This window comes from Salarias fasciatus, chromosome 5 (genome assembly GCF_902148845.1).
Source record: "Salarias fasciatus chromosome 5, fSalaFa1.1, whole genome shotgun sequence".
Taxonomy (NCBI): Eukaryota; Metazoa; Chordata; class Actinopteri; order Blenniiformes; family Blenniidae; genus Salarias; species Salarias fasciatus.
In genome coordinates, this window is record NC_043749.1 from 12,660,243 (window position 1) to 12,674,912 (window position 14,670).

General features: G+C 45.2%; 2 protein-coding genes across 11 annotated transcripts in view; both read right to left on the reverse strand.

Annotated features, from left to right (window-relative positions):
• dip2bb (disco-interacting protein 2 homolog Bb) overlaps positions 1-6,173 on the reverse strand; it is a 30,064-nt gene extending 23,891 nt beyond the window's left edge. For all 5 annotated transcript variants that reach the window (XM_030090780.1, XM_030090778.1, XM_030090777.1 and 2 more), the window contains exon 1: positions 5,903-6,173. In XM_030090780.1, coding sequence (XP_029946640.1) covers positions 5,903-5,987 — 85 coding nt within the window. In that variant the 5' untranslated portion in view covers positions 5,988-6,173. The remainder of the gene's footprint in view (positions 1-5,902) is intronic.
• On the reverse strand, positions 926-14,116 carry atf7b (activating transcription factor 7b). 6 transcript variants are annotated; one of them, XR_003931440.1, is made up of 13 exons: positions 14,028-14,116; positions 12,364-12,425; positions 12,006-12,102; positions 11,702-11,829; positions 11,437-11,574; positions 11,195-11,352; positions 10,822-10,921; positions 10,599-10,718; positions 10,043-10,192; positions 9,616-9,804; positions 9,383-9,488; positions 8,928-9,261; positions 926-936 (listed from the first exon to the last, which is right to left on the reverse strand). XR_003931440.1 is itself a non-coding variant. In XM_030090785.1 (12 exons), exons 2-12 carry the CDS (start codon positions 12,409-12,411, stop codon positions 9,026-9,028), a joined length of 1,455 nt encoding a protein of 484 aa, XP_029946645.1. In that variant the 5' UTR covers positions 12,412-12,425; positions 14,028-14,116; the 3' UTR covers positions 7,214-9,025. The 6 variants fall into 6 exon arrangements, 5 of the variants coding, with proteins under 5 accessions (XP_029946645.1, XP_029946644.1, XP_029946642.1 ...); XM_030090785.1 differs by lacking the exon at positions 926-936 and having other exon boundaries at positions 7,214-9,261; positions 10,822-10,918; positions 11,449-11,574; XM_030090784.1 differs by lacking the exon at positions 926-936 and having other exon boundaries at positions 7,214-9,261; positions 11,449-11,574.
• Between the last annotated feature and the right edge of the window lie 554 nt (positions 14,117-14,670).

Consider the following 14,670-nt stretch of genomic DNA (forward strand, 5'->3'; position numbering starts at 1 on the left):
CAAATGTGTGCGTGTGTGTGTGTGTGTGAACAGTGGTTTGGGGGCAGGCTGTGGGGGCACCACATGGGCCGTGTCCATAGCAACCAGGAACGTGATCTGTAACAAAACGGAGACGTTCCAGGCCGGCGCCGTCCGCCGAGAGCCGCTGCTGACACAGTGGAATCACCAGGAAGCAGCTGAAACATGAAGGGATGTCATTCATTCATCGCCCACAGCTAAAATCTAAAAATCTGAAAAGGTTGTAGCACGGAAAGTTCAGCACGAAGCAGAGAGCGCCATGTGAACTGGAGACAAACTGGGTTTAAATGGCCCTGCGCTCAGCGGTCCGGCGCACGTGCTGCAGGCTGCTTCCACTTGGCACTTTTTAATAATTCAGCGAACAGCACAGTGACCTGACCGCTACAGGCCGCCGTCATCCCGACTCCGGCTTCTCCGCGAGCCGCGTCGCTTTCAGCCGCAATCTGCAGAAGCCGGAAAAAAAAAAAGGACTGCGGCAAGTTTGATGATGATTGTGAGACGGCGACGTGAGGCGCGGTCACCTGAGATCCACCGCGAACCTGAGAGTGAGCCAGCGGAGGTGAGTGTGTGTGTGTGTGTGCGCTCAACTCTCATCTAAATTATTCAGTTTATGTTGTGCATAAAGCTTTAATCCACTGGTTTGTGTGTGTGTGTTTCTCATGTGTGGGTCTGTGTTCACGGTAAAATTAGACGCATAAGGGTTTATGTAATAGTCTTGATTCATATATCTAAAAAAAGATGAATCCTGTTGTTGATGTGTTTTTTTTTTTGGACAGGAGTGCAGCAGCCTCTCGGTTCAGGCTGTGAGGCCGAGTCTGACGCCTGGAGGGCCGAAGATCAGAGGAGAGCTCCTCTGCAGCAGCTGATGAGCTTTTAAACAGAGAGGCTAAATCAGCTTCCTTCCTGTCCCTCTTAATACTGTGTATACACACACACACACACACACACACACACACACACACACACACACACACACACACACACACACACACACACACACACACACACACACACACACACACACACACACACACACACACACACACTATGAGCCTGTCCAGTCAAAAGGGTCATAGCTTCCTATTTTCCTGAGGAGGAATCCCTGATGGACGCACAACGAGACAAGATGAAATTATTATAGTAACCAGATACTATCATTATGATTGAGTCAGATAAACATTTCCCCAGAAAAATGGTGGAATCTTCCTTTTTTTTTGGCCTTTTATACTCTCTTCTTCAAACCTCGATGCTCGAACATGAGCATCATTCACTCCTACTACAGCTGAACAACGTCCCTGACAAGCACCAGCCGGATCCTTCAATAATGCATCTTATTTATCTTTGAGGAGGAGAAAAAAAAAAAAAAAAAAACAGTGAGAAAAAAACTGACGGAGTCAGAGGTGGTGTCAGGCTGGCAGAGAGAGAGAGAGAGAGAGAGAGAGCCCCAGTAGCAGCGCTGGCCTAGTGTGACTCACGGGCTAAATGAGCCCGGCGTGTTGCCCCCTGATGCTCTGTGACCTAGATTGAAAGGCGCGGGCACGACTATAATCTCTGCTTCTCCTCCCTCGCTCTCTCAGTGCCGAGCAGGCTGTCGACATGAAAACCTGCCCTTCCTCTGCAGCACCGACAGCAGGCCGCGGATGCTGCTCCGAAAAGAAGAAGAAGAAAAAAAAAAATCCCCGCGTCGTCCACTCATCAGATAAAACAGCAGAAACCGAGACAGGAAGCAAACTCCAGAGCGGAGAGGGATGAGTCCGTGCACCGAGCCGCCGCCGCCATCCGCTTAATGGACAAGTGATGCATCTGCGGTCACAAGCGCGCACGCAGAGACGCCGCACAGATGGTATGCATTAATGGTCACGTATCATTTCGAATGGATCATTATTACAATGCTGAAGAAGCAAACGGTTACAATAAAGTTACAACACTCTGGAGCCACTGAAGGATTATGTCGTCATAAATGCGTTTTAGTTGGAAAGTTTGAGACAGGAAACCAATACAGGAGTGCAAAAATAAAGATGAGGGGGTGAAAAAAAGAGCATGTAAACCTGTGAACAACCTGTGTCCAAAACTTTAGTCAATCAAACATTATTTTATTTGAGAAAGTCTCCCTGCAAATGTCAGATTAAAGTTTCTGGTGGAAACACGTGAGTGAAAAACATCTGCACAAACTTTCTGCGGTCATTCTTCACTCTCACTCTCACATGCTCATACAAACAATGTCAATACTGGAGAGATTATGATTCACACAAACACACACACACACACACACTAAAGCAGACCAGCTTAAACCGCAGTGGTTTAATGTCCTGAATTCCAGTTGGGCTCAGTCACCATGTCTTGGACCCCCTGAAAGGTTTTCTTTGTATCCGGACAGTCACAGAGGTTAATGTGGGTTTGTGCAGCTCATTTATTCCCCAGCACACACACACACACACACACACACACACACACACACACACACACACACACACACACACACACACACACACGCATATACAGACTAAAGTTGCACACAAATACACAGTCGCACTGCAGTTCAAGACTATTTCTGTGAGCGAAGCAGAAATGCTGATGCATGTTTCTCTCTGCTGGTTGCTAGGGGGAGTCCCATCTTCGGGGACGACAATAGGAGGATTGTTGCCATGTAAAAGATATCCATGAGAAAGCTTGAGACTCGCCGGGCGCCCAGCTGCCTCTCGCCCCGCACCGTCAGCCTGGCGGTGGCCGAGCAGACGGCGAATGCACTTTATCCCACTGGAAGTACTGGAGACAGACGCGGGGCATCTGGACAGCTCCTCGCCGTTTCATCCAGACAATAACTGCGAGCGGGGGTAAAATTACCAAATGATGCTGAGGTCCTCGGAGGGAGGGGGTGTCACCTCACACAAACCGCCACAGGTAACGGGAAAAGTCCCCCTCAGCTGCTGAGCGGAGAGTTCGACCGCAGAAAAGCAAATTATAACCTTTCACCAGACCCAAATCTAAAACTCTGACACCGTGCCATTAAGCAAAACGTGATACTTCAGCGGGGCGGCGCGGTGGTGTAGTGGTTCCCTCTGTGGCTTCACAGCGAGGACAGCTCTGGATTATGAGTTTGAATGTTCTCCCTGTGCATGCATGGGTTCTCTCCAGGTCCCCGGATGAATAGAAATTGAATTTGAAAGATATTTTTCCTTTTCTAAGCTTTAAATGCTGAAGCTATAAAAGATAAAAGCATAATATATTTACGATAAATGGCAGCATTTGAATCATGTGGGTATTTTTTTCATGAATCTGGAACAAGAGTGTGGAAAATGTTCCTTCTTTGAAGCAGTTTACACACAACTATGCTGAAGTTGTCTGTGTGATTCTGTAACAGAGACACGACAAGAGGCGCAGTGCATAACTAGCATGTGTGTGGTCTCCAAGTGTTGGTTAACCCACCCACACACACACACACACACACACACACAGACTCTTTGCCTTTTGTTGCACACCTGATCCTAACCTGGCACGCGGGCGTATCAGAGGATCAACGGTTCCTTCTGCTGTTTCATCTCTGCAAACAAAGTCAAAATGTGCACAAAACAGGGTTCAGATCACTGCATGTGTTGACTGCTCGCTGCTTCCTCAACTTGTTGCTGTTTTTTGTTTACTAATCACTCTAACAAATACATTCTTATCTGTGTGTTAGATAAAAACAATGCTGCTTGTGAGCCTGTGACATTTTCCAATATAATCAAATGATTCAAAGAGTCGATATTCAGCCGACAATATGAATTCAGTGGTTTGCTAAACTTGAAAGTTTGTTCATCCCTCCGTCTCTTATCACTCCGGTCTGGCAGCGACGACAAGACGAAAGTTCCCCAGAGGCAGGGCGAGGCCTGCAGCACCGACCGCTGACAAACAAGATGTTTACTTTCTGCAAAATAGTTAAAATAGATCAAAGGAAATAAAAAGTGATGAAACTTGATTTTTCTTTTTTGAAACAGTTGTTAACAGAAAGTGAGAGAGCTGTGTAATAGGAGTGAATGTAATAAGTGACAAACTATTTTAGTAAAGTAGTATCTTGGGGCACTTTGAGTATTTTTTTATTCTAATTTTACTCATGTTTACAAGACAATTTACATATAATCTATTTCATGAGCTACTGACTATTTACACAGTATGAATGATCGTGAACATCGTTTCTTGATTTTTGGCAGTTCTTTCACCGCACTTTATTGATTCCATTTTAGCATTTTTACTGGTATAAATACAACTGTTTTTTTGTTGTTTTTTTTGTTTTCTAAATTAAAAACAGTTCATATTCATATGACTGCTTGTATTCATTAATGGAAAAAGTAGCCATGTGCAGTACTGAAGAGATACGGGGCTGTAAGACACAGTGATGCACCGTGGAATTGAATCAAGTGTTTCCTACTGAATTTGTGGTGATTTATTATTACATGATTTATCTTAAATATACCATGTTGTGACAGATTGTGAAAATAGATTTCCCAATATAAAGACTTTCTATCCATGCATCAAATCACAATGCCTGTGTTGTACGATGGAAGCCACTGAATGTGAAATGAAAACAAACTACCAGTTTTGGCTCCTTCGACACAAGGTTGGACACAAAGGCCGGACTCATTTCAGATTGTCACTATTATTACAGCGTTTTCACCTCATATAAAGTTAGTTCCTTTGTTACTAAGCTCAACTACAGAATAACAGCCACAATCACTGCGCCGTAGCAAAAACAAAGCCTTGATCACACAAGCATTGCCCATAATTCATGTCTCTAACCAACATCAACTGTGCTGAACATACATGCAATCGTGCATTAACCACTCTCATTATCACACAGCTGGTTAGAGTCTATTATTAACCACAACACACTCTCTATTACCACGCAAACAGCATGCCTACTGTCGGGGCAGAAACTACACCGTCAAACATCAAGTGGTGTAGCTTTGTTGAACTAAAAGTTGAAGTTCATTCAGTTTATTACCAAAGTGGCACTAAAATGTTTAGGGAGGAATCCTGGGAGAGTTTCTGTCCTGATGTGGAGTTTCACCTGCCCTCCAACACAAAGACATCCCAGTATCTGTGTGCGGCAGCCGATACTTTCCCCATACTTTGGGCTCCCTGCACGAAAACAGAATATTACTCATCCACCCCCGGGGCACCTGAGAAACCCACAGCACCAATCAAGTCTCTGCACAGTGATTCACAGCACGAGGAGGAGACTTGCATAACAGCCAGCTCCAGATCCCCTCATTCGCATAAACAGCAAGCCTCATGGAGATCTGCTGCAGTTTGGAGCTCCGAGAGAGTGATGGAGGGACCACAGCATCACTCAGTGAACACACACACGCACACACACACACACACACACACACACACACACACACACACACACACACACACACATACACATACACAGGGCCTCCAGGATGGCAAAGTTGACCCACTTTCTGTGACAGGAGTGTATATGCTGACATTACTGTGGTGACAAGCCATATATATATATATATATATATATATATATATATATATATATATATATATATATATATATATATATATATGAAATGTGATTCAAAACAAGTATATTAAGATTGATAGAAAACCTTGTTAGCTGGCTTTAAAGCTTGTGATGTTACCTTTAACATGGAACAATCCCAGTGTGCTTTTATAAAGTCAGCAGGGTTCTGATGGAGAATTAGGAGCTCAGAAAAGAGGTCAGTGTGTGTGTTTGTGTGTGTGTGTGTGTGTGTGTGTGTGTTGAGTGTGTGTTGATATATGATCGCTGGCAGTCGCGTCCCGATGGACTGCAGCAGTCCCGACACTTTGCACACGGAGGATGTTTACCTCCATAAACAGACACTAAAAGCGGCCCGCATCCGCAGCCTACCTTCGGACAGCTCCAGATCCAGCTCCGCCAGCTGGTCCCTGACCTCTTTCGGCAGAGCCGACAGATCGACGCCGCGGTCGGCCATGGCGGCGAGCGCGGCAGCCTGCGGGATCCTCGAGATATCTGTGAGCGGCGCCGGGTGCGGCCCAGCATGAAGCTCGGCGAAGGGGCGGCGGCGGGATCAGGATGCGGCGGCGGCGGCGGCGGTGTTTACTCCATCTTCACGACTCCCCGACATCGCCATGACTGTGGGAGATGTGAGCGACCCGCCGGAGGAGTCCGCCGGTCACGTGACCAGGACGGAGGGATGGAGGGATGGAGGGATGGAGGAACGAGGCGGGCTCTCTGCGCCCTCTGCTGTCCGGATCAGCTCCCTGCAGGGTCCCGTCAGCGCGATCTACCAATTTGCGCAAATAATGGATCTTCTATTTGCGCATTTTACCAACACAAATTACTTCGGTACAACTATGTAGATTTTATCGAAAAATAAACATAATCAGACATTATTCTGTGGAATAAAAACATAAATTTGATGATGAACATGGTTATTATGCTGATTTCTTTCTGTGTCCTGTTGAGATTTCCTACAGCTCAGTTTGAGGCTGATTTCATCCATGACTTATTTAAACACTCAGGGATACTTTAATGCTTTTCAGATCATAATCACACAGTGATGTATTTGTCCCTGAAGACAGTGTTTGACAGTATTTCCCTTTGATCAAATAACTGGAGTCAAAGTCGAGGAGGTGTTATGGATCATCAGCACGGCAAACTGTCTTCTGGAAGTTTTTCAGCATGACTTCGATATGCAGGCAATTCTGGACACACTATTAAGCAAATCAAGCTGAGACTGTAACTATTTATTTTGTTTATTCTCATGGGTGTAGGGGTTAACATTCTCACCCGAGCGAGGGACTCCCTGGTCTTTCACCCACAAGATCAGCTCCAATGAAACGTGGCTCTGAGATGGCTGAAGGATGAAGAAGATGGATGGGTGGAGCAAACGATGCAAGTGTAGGATTGCAGAAGGAAAAAAAAGACAAAAGAGCTTCAAAATAAAGCCAGAGTCTGCAGTCAGGTGTTACTGGAGCGGCTTCTTTAACCCGGCGAGGCGTGGAGACGATTTGCAGCTGCAGGGTGCAGATTGTTTCTTGGCCCATGCGGTAAAAACGTCCCCAGAGGTCGCTCAGCAAAGTCTTTTTAATATGACATTTGTTCCAGAAACGACAATTAGGCGATGAAGCCAGTCCAGTAGTAGTAATATAAACATATGATAAAGAGTGGGGGATGAAATGAGACCACAGCCACACATACTGAGGAACATTTTTATTAATTTATTTCATTATTTGCCCGAGACGACTTATTTATTAGTTTAGACTATACACAAGTAATTTTTCTCCCATCTTGAGGCCTGAGTGTTGGATGAACTCCCTCCTTACAGATATCTCCAAGACATTTTTTCATGTGGTTCAAGCTTTATAAGCACATTAAAGACATCTATCCTCTTTGACAAATTAAGGGGACATATCATCATGAAGGGGGGAGAAAAAAAAATTTAAAATTCCCACAGAGAAAAATAAAACATCTTGAAACAACATGTCATATATATATATATTAAAAAAAAACACTGAGTGACAAAAAGGGCAAAAACAACTTGATAGTCTTGGAAGTACAACGCTGTATAAAACAATCTGCTTTCAAAACAAGCACCTCACACAGGCATCAGGGATACTTCATGATAACAAGACTGCCGACCGTCAGAAAGCACCCAGGACCAGGACGTCTGTAACTCGCTACGAATGCTCACCAATCGTCGACCCCATTCATTCACCAATACTCATCTTCACATTTGCTTTGGTCACCTCACAATTTTAGCTTTCAAATGAAATAGACCAAACCCCCTCCGAGCAGCTGGGCTACACACGTCAGCTAAATGCAAGAACATTGATACTTATTAGAAAAATATATTGCACTACTCTTTTCCTCAACTGAAATGCCTGGGTACAGGATTTAAAGTCTATGCTTGATTATCATTTCAAGGCCTTCTAAACCGCTAACCCTCTAAACGACTAACCTCAAGTGTGTTACGTTAGGACTGAGGATAGAATCCTTACATAAGAAGGACTTTTTTTTTTTTGTTTTGCATCAATAATTTGATGTTACAGAACAGAAGAGGAACATAAAAAAAAAAAAAGAGAGAAATAGTATGGTTCATCACAAACAGTGGTATTCTTAAATAATCCATGCAGTCAACAGGGTTTGATACATAAGATTTATGCAGTGACGTCTATTCCGAATGGGTGAGAAGAGATGGTGGGGAAAAAGGAACGTCAGGCACACCATCACAAGCTGAACAGTGCACAATTCTACAATTTGGTTCGTGGTGACGAGGAAAGCGTCGGGTGTGTTTAGGGAAAATTAACTCAAAGAGAAACAGAAGACACACAGTGAAGGTAAAGAAAACATTGGAAAGTAAACAAAAGAAGCGATAAAACTTCCCCCCCCCCCCAGCGGCCTCGCTCTGCAACCAGCTAGCAAAAAAAAAAAAAAAAACACTCCTCTCCCACAAAGACTTTCACTGTGTCGGTCAAACATTACATCTGCAACTTGTTCGGGAATAAAAACGTCTTCTCACGTAAAAAACACAGGATGTCAAACAGTGAAATTGTCAACCTGGATACAAAACAAAAGGAGCCCCGTGTGAGTGGGAACAGGCTGGACTGAAGCTGCTTCGTGAGCTGAAACTTTGACGGTAGCTTTTCTTTAATCATCATTTTTGTCTTAAAATTTAAAACTTCTCTCAGACGTTAGAATTGAACAGGAAGTGAGCCAAACCCTGCAGAGCACGGTTCCACAACGGGATTTTTTTTTTTTTTTTCATATTTACAGACAGAGTGACAGAGCCTCTGGGGAAGGAGAGCCTGTTGGGGGTTGAGGGATGACGGAGGCACTGTGCCGTGTCTGTGAGGGTGAAGGGCGTCTGAGGGATTGAGGGCGACTCCCTCTTCTCAAAAACAAAAAAAACAACAACAACAAAAAAAAACAAACAAAAAATCAAACACTTTGCACCAGTCCGGCCTCCTAATTCCACTCGAGTTCATTCGGTCTACCTGTGTCCGCACATCATCTTGGGGCTGACTGTGGCTGCGTCGCCATGACAACCCCTCCAGGCTGGCCCGATCCCATGCCGGCCAACACCGACATCGCCACCACCTCTGCGGCGCGGACGCTCATCCCGTTGATGGTGGCCGCCGGGCTCGGGGCCGAGTTCGGGGTTGACGGGCCGTGCTGGATGACCGCCGCCGGGGAGCCGATCGACTCGGCGGGCGCGTCCCTGGAGGCCTCCTCTCCTCCTGCAGCTACAGACAGAGAGAGAAACATTCACCCTTAAGAGAGGTGAGCGAGTGAAAAACGACACATTAGATGGATGAGGTGATGGAGATGATTGAGTTCAGCCAGCTCGTGACGTTACGCCGTTACCTAAGAAAGCTGCCTTCTTCTGCATGACGGTGACGGGACAGTCTTTATGGGCCAGGAGCAGCTGCTTCAGCTGCGCCACCTCGTTCCTCAGGAGGGTCACTTCATTCTGACGGCAGCACAAAAAATTAATACTTCATTATTTCTTTCACCCATCATAAGACATACCTAATAACCTTTCAAAGGAATTCCCTTCTGTTTGGGAAGCACTTCTACAGTCCCTGGAGGCGACTCACCGTCAGGGAGACATTCATGCTGGCGAGATCTTCTGCCTTCTTTTCCAAAGAGTTCACCCACAGCTTCCGTTTCTGCCTGCAGCGGGAAGCAGCCGCCCGGTTCCTCTCGAGGAAACGCTGCCTCCTCTCGTCGGGGTCCATCTCTGACGCCCGCCGCCTCCGGCCGCCCGTCGGCTGTGCGGGGGACACCTGGAGGAGGAGGAGGAGGAGGGAGCAGAAGTGGGCGACTTGCAGACAGAAGGGAGGACTGTCTCGGTTTTTTTTTTTCCTCTAAAAATTTAAAATACAATACAAATTTTAAAGACAGATTGGACCTGATTCAATAATATAATAATATATCAAAACAAATTCATCTAAAGCAGCCCTCAGATTTTGTGTTTATTTTCCAGTTCCTCTGCACCGTTCTGTGTGGTGTGTGTTGCCGTACCTGTGGCTGTGCAGGTGACGGTGCGTCAGAGTTCTGAGTGGGCTGCTGGCTCTGTTCCTGCCGCTGGGGGACAGCAGGGTTGGATCCTGAACCCCCGCCAGCTCCATCTTGTGCTCCGGGCCCCTGATGAGTTAGAGCTGCCTTCAGCCGCTATGCAGAGACACACAAACAACACTCCTCAGTGCTAATAGAGTAACCTTCACAGAACCAACTGATCCAAAATTTGGCATGGGTAACTTTGATCAAATGGAATCTAAAACGATCAATTGATAATATCAAAAGTTGCTAAGTGTGTGCACAAACATGACAAGATAAGCTTCAGGAAATCTGTGTATTTGTTACCAAGATGTTCACAGGTGACTATGCGCTGTAATTATTCCCCTTATGGGAAAAATATATGTTCTGATCCAGTCCTCGATCAATCAAAATGCAGGTGGAGTCAGGCTTGGTTCAATCCTCAGGCTTTGCCCTTTTCCAACCGATCAGCTTTGATCACTAAAGGCTCTCTTACAGCGTTACATTCCCCACAGGCTGACTGGCAGGAGGGTTTTCTCACCATCTTCGTCTCGGAGTGAAGACTATACCCCGACGGGGAGGATGAGCCACTGCTTGCCCCTCCGACAGGGGGTCCTGGAATTCCAGGGATGTTAGGCACTGTGTTTACCGTCCTCGCAAGCTGCAGATTGAAATAAATAAACGCAAAATGAGAAAGGAGAACGCGAGCGTATGAGAAACAGACGCTGAAAAACAGCTGAATTGAAGTTTGTTGGAGGACTCACAGATATAACTGAAGTCATTTGCACAGGACTGGGCAGGAGCGGGACCGTCTGTCCGTTCGGGAGGTGTCTCACCAGAGGGTACGGGCTGCTGGGCGAGCTGCTGACAAGTTTCACACAGACGTTTAACAAAACATTTTCCTCGATCAAATTCCTACGAACAAAACTCATGAACTGACGACCTCGCTGACAAAGTTATTTTGTTTCCCATGAATATTTTTCAAAATCTTAAGTATGTATAGAGATTCATAAACATTTAAAAATACAATTGTTTAAAAGCATATGACTTGGGGTTACTTGGCTTTTACTGTGTTCTGCTATCAGGAGGCCAACACACGCTAAAGACAGAGAGCAGCGGGAGAAGGTTGTTGTTCACCCCAGCTGTCTGTTGGAGGGCGGAGCTTGTGTGATGACAGACGTTGGAGATGGTAAAGTCGGGTGTAGTGCATCGTTGCTCAGGTGGAGGGGGAGAGACCCTGGACGGACTATAGTTGGAGTGGGAGCCGAGCTGGCCAAAGGCTTTGTGGGAATCTCCTGAGAACAGATTCAACAAGTCAATAATTTATGCTGGAATAATACATTTAGTCTGTGCTGAGAGTTTGGGGCATATCGCCGTACCTTGCCTCTCACCCTCGAGTCTCCACTGTCGTCCGACATGCTGGACGATGAATCGGGGCTGTTCGGAGGGGACGAATCCACCTGTAAAGGACCCTCATCTTCATCTTTTACTTCCGAAGGTGTTTGCAAAGGGACGGCCTTCAACACCAAAAGTACAAGTTAGATGAAAAGGACTGTCAGATAATCATCAGTGAAATGGGTTTTATTTTCAGACGCAATTTTATTCAACACTGGATGCGCGTTCAGTATTTATCCCGTTTCTCACCGGGTGTTTCGTCCTTTGCTCTTCTTCCTGTGCTTTACAAAACTCCTGCTCAAAGGAAGTGGCCAATTCATTAAACAGACCGACCTCCTCACAGTTCTTCAGGAAACGTGTGGGTGTGGGTGTCTGGTCTGCAGCCGAAAAAAAAAAGAAGAAGATAATATTACATTAGTCATCAGTGTTGGAGGACAGAAACACTGCCTCTCTAACAGGAATAGATAATGCATGGCAGCACAGATCTTTAGATTACTGACAATTTCATTACTTTGCTCATCCAACAAATACCAATGTACAATAATGGAATTACCTGCGATGATAACAGAGTCTGTTCTGGCAGGACCAAATTTTAATGTCATTTCATGCTTGTGTTTGTGGACTGACAGATGGTCTTCATTTGTGAATCTCTGAAAGAAATGACACAGCAAAAAAAAAGTAGTGCATGTTAAACGACTGAGAATCAGCAGAATCCCCGTGGTACAAAAACACTACTGATGGGATATACATCTGTTTTCTTTCTTTACAGATCATATGCAGTTAATAGTAGTCCTGTTTGTGCTTCAGTATTGTTTGTAATCTCACTGTGCTTATCTATAAAGTGATCCAGGAATTTGGTCCAAATGTGGCAAGCTGGTAAAAATATGTTGAATGATGTAAAGAAAGCATACCTGCCCACATCCAGGGGCAGTGCATACGAAGGGTCGATCATCCCCCATGTCCGACAAATGTTCTGCAAAGGAGAGCAACGTCAAACTGTTATTGACTTTACTAATTTCTATAGAAATCTAAACAAACAATATTAATGAAGAGCATACGATTTATTCAATTGTATCAGTTTTCTATTGCTCAATACTAAACTAACCATGTTTTATTGATCCCCTTGGGGAGTTTCTCTTTCCACACCCTCATTCATACATCCTATTTCTAGGATGCAGTGGTCAGCAAAAATTACGGCACGCCGGGGAGCTGATGGGGTCAAGGGTTTTGCTCAGTGACCTATGGTGGTGACCTACGCACTGTGGGATTCGAACCTGAGAATTCCCGATTCCTTCTCTAACCTGGAGGCGTCTAGTTTCAACAGTCAGAGACTTTACAAATAATCCTTGAAAGTATCATCTTGTTACTGAGTGTAAACTAGTAATATTCAAAGAATGAGGCAAGCGTAGGCAGGAGTGATAAATGTATTCAATAAGACATCACACACTGTCCATGATGAACTGATTTCAGTCAAAATGTATGAGGAACTTTGTCAATTTAGAAACTATGAAGCATTTAGAGAAAAGAGTTAATTTAACTGAAGTTATATTGAATACACACAAAAATACAAAACGTGAGAAACTTTGGCACATAAAATGTAATGTAATAACCATGAGCACACCTCAGCATCTGTGTATTGAAAATGATAACAAGCTGGCAAATTCAGTCTATAGTTCAGAAATACTGACAAGCATTAGTACATCAAGAGTCCACAGAATTATGCTGCTTAATAATATTATCGTTTGTGGGGATGTTAGACTTGGATCATTAGTCTACACACAGTATGTCAGGAATAACATGCACCTGTTGAGAACATGCTGCCACAGGAATGTACACAATTCATAAAAATGTCCGGGGATGCAGGGACTGTGACAGATGACTGGGAGGAACACAGGCCGACGGTCTGAGAGGAGGAATAAACTGGAATCCTTCGGGAAACATCGCTGACTATCTATCGTTCAACAATGAAGGCAGCAGAGCCAGATCCAGAGCCAGCTACCCTGCACCCAGCAGACATGCCAGCCTGTGTCTGGCGCTAGCTGCCAGCCAGCCCTGCGGAGGTCGAGCCGCGGCGCATATATCCATATCTCGGGTTACAGACTGCGGGCAGGTTACCTGGAGCACCAGTTCTTTAATGGCTAGCATTGACTGGGCACTGGTGGGCCTTAATGTGAGACAACCACCCCACAATTCTCACCATAATATTGAATTCAAAACCCCCGCAGACGTGTCATTACACGGAACATTTTCTGGCCCACTCCACAGAAAGTCGTGTCGAAATTCGGAGAGTCGGACACGCCTCGGAAAGCGATTTTATTCCAGTGGCTGCTTCACACAGCTGAGCTAGCTCAGCCGATGCTAACTGCTAATCGGCTCGGTTAGCAAACCTTGTGAGTTTACACTGGCAGCAGCACCGCCAAGTTAGCCCAGACGTTAGCGCGCTAATGCTAACCGCCGGGCTACCACAGTCAGCTCCGACTGCCGGAGCGCAGCGCGCGCTTCACCAACACTGTCGGGACGTTCGTCAAATTCCAGCACGGCTCACACACAATGAGTCAAATATGAGTAACCTGACCTGGCGTAGCGACTACCTCTGGACCCCCCTCCCTTCTCCGGACGCTGCTGCTGCTGCTGCTTCTGCTGGTCGTTGTTGACACTCTTGACACTTCCATTAACCAAACATCGCGAGACTTGGGACTTGGTGAAGTATTACGTAACAGGATTGATAAGGGCGTAAATGTAAACACGACGCGCAATTCATTGATAAAATTTGAACCTTCGTCGTGTGTATTGACAGTTTAATACACGGTCCACTACTAAAGCTCCATCATAATCTCAGTGTCTCATCTTTCTATTTTTTAAAGAAGTCACTTCATTGTTCGAATGTTAATGTGTACCACCAGCAGTTATGTAACACTTTAAGGTTATTTCAGGATGTTTACTGAGCAGATGTCAAGAAAGAAAATCCCCAATAAATCCTCTCTTATGATGAAGGCACAGCACTCACACTGTCCTGTTGGCTGTGCAAATGACAATGAAGTGAGGGTTGGAAAGAGGAAGATATACAGAAAAACAAACTTTAAAACAAAGAACAATCAGACCAACCAGTTAAAAATACCCCTTTATTTTCATACATTGAGCCAGTATTAAAATAAACCAGTGTGTTAAGTTGAACCTTCTGTTAACAGGGTTGTAATGAAGTGTATCAGCAAGCTAAC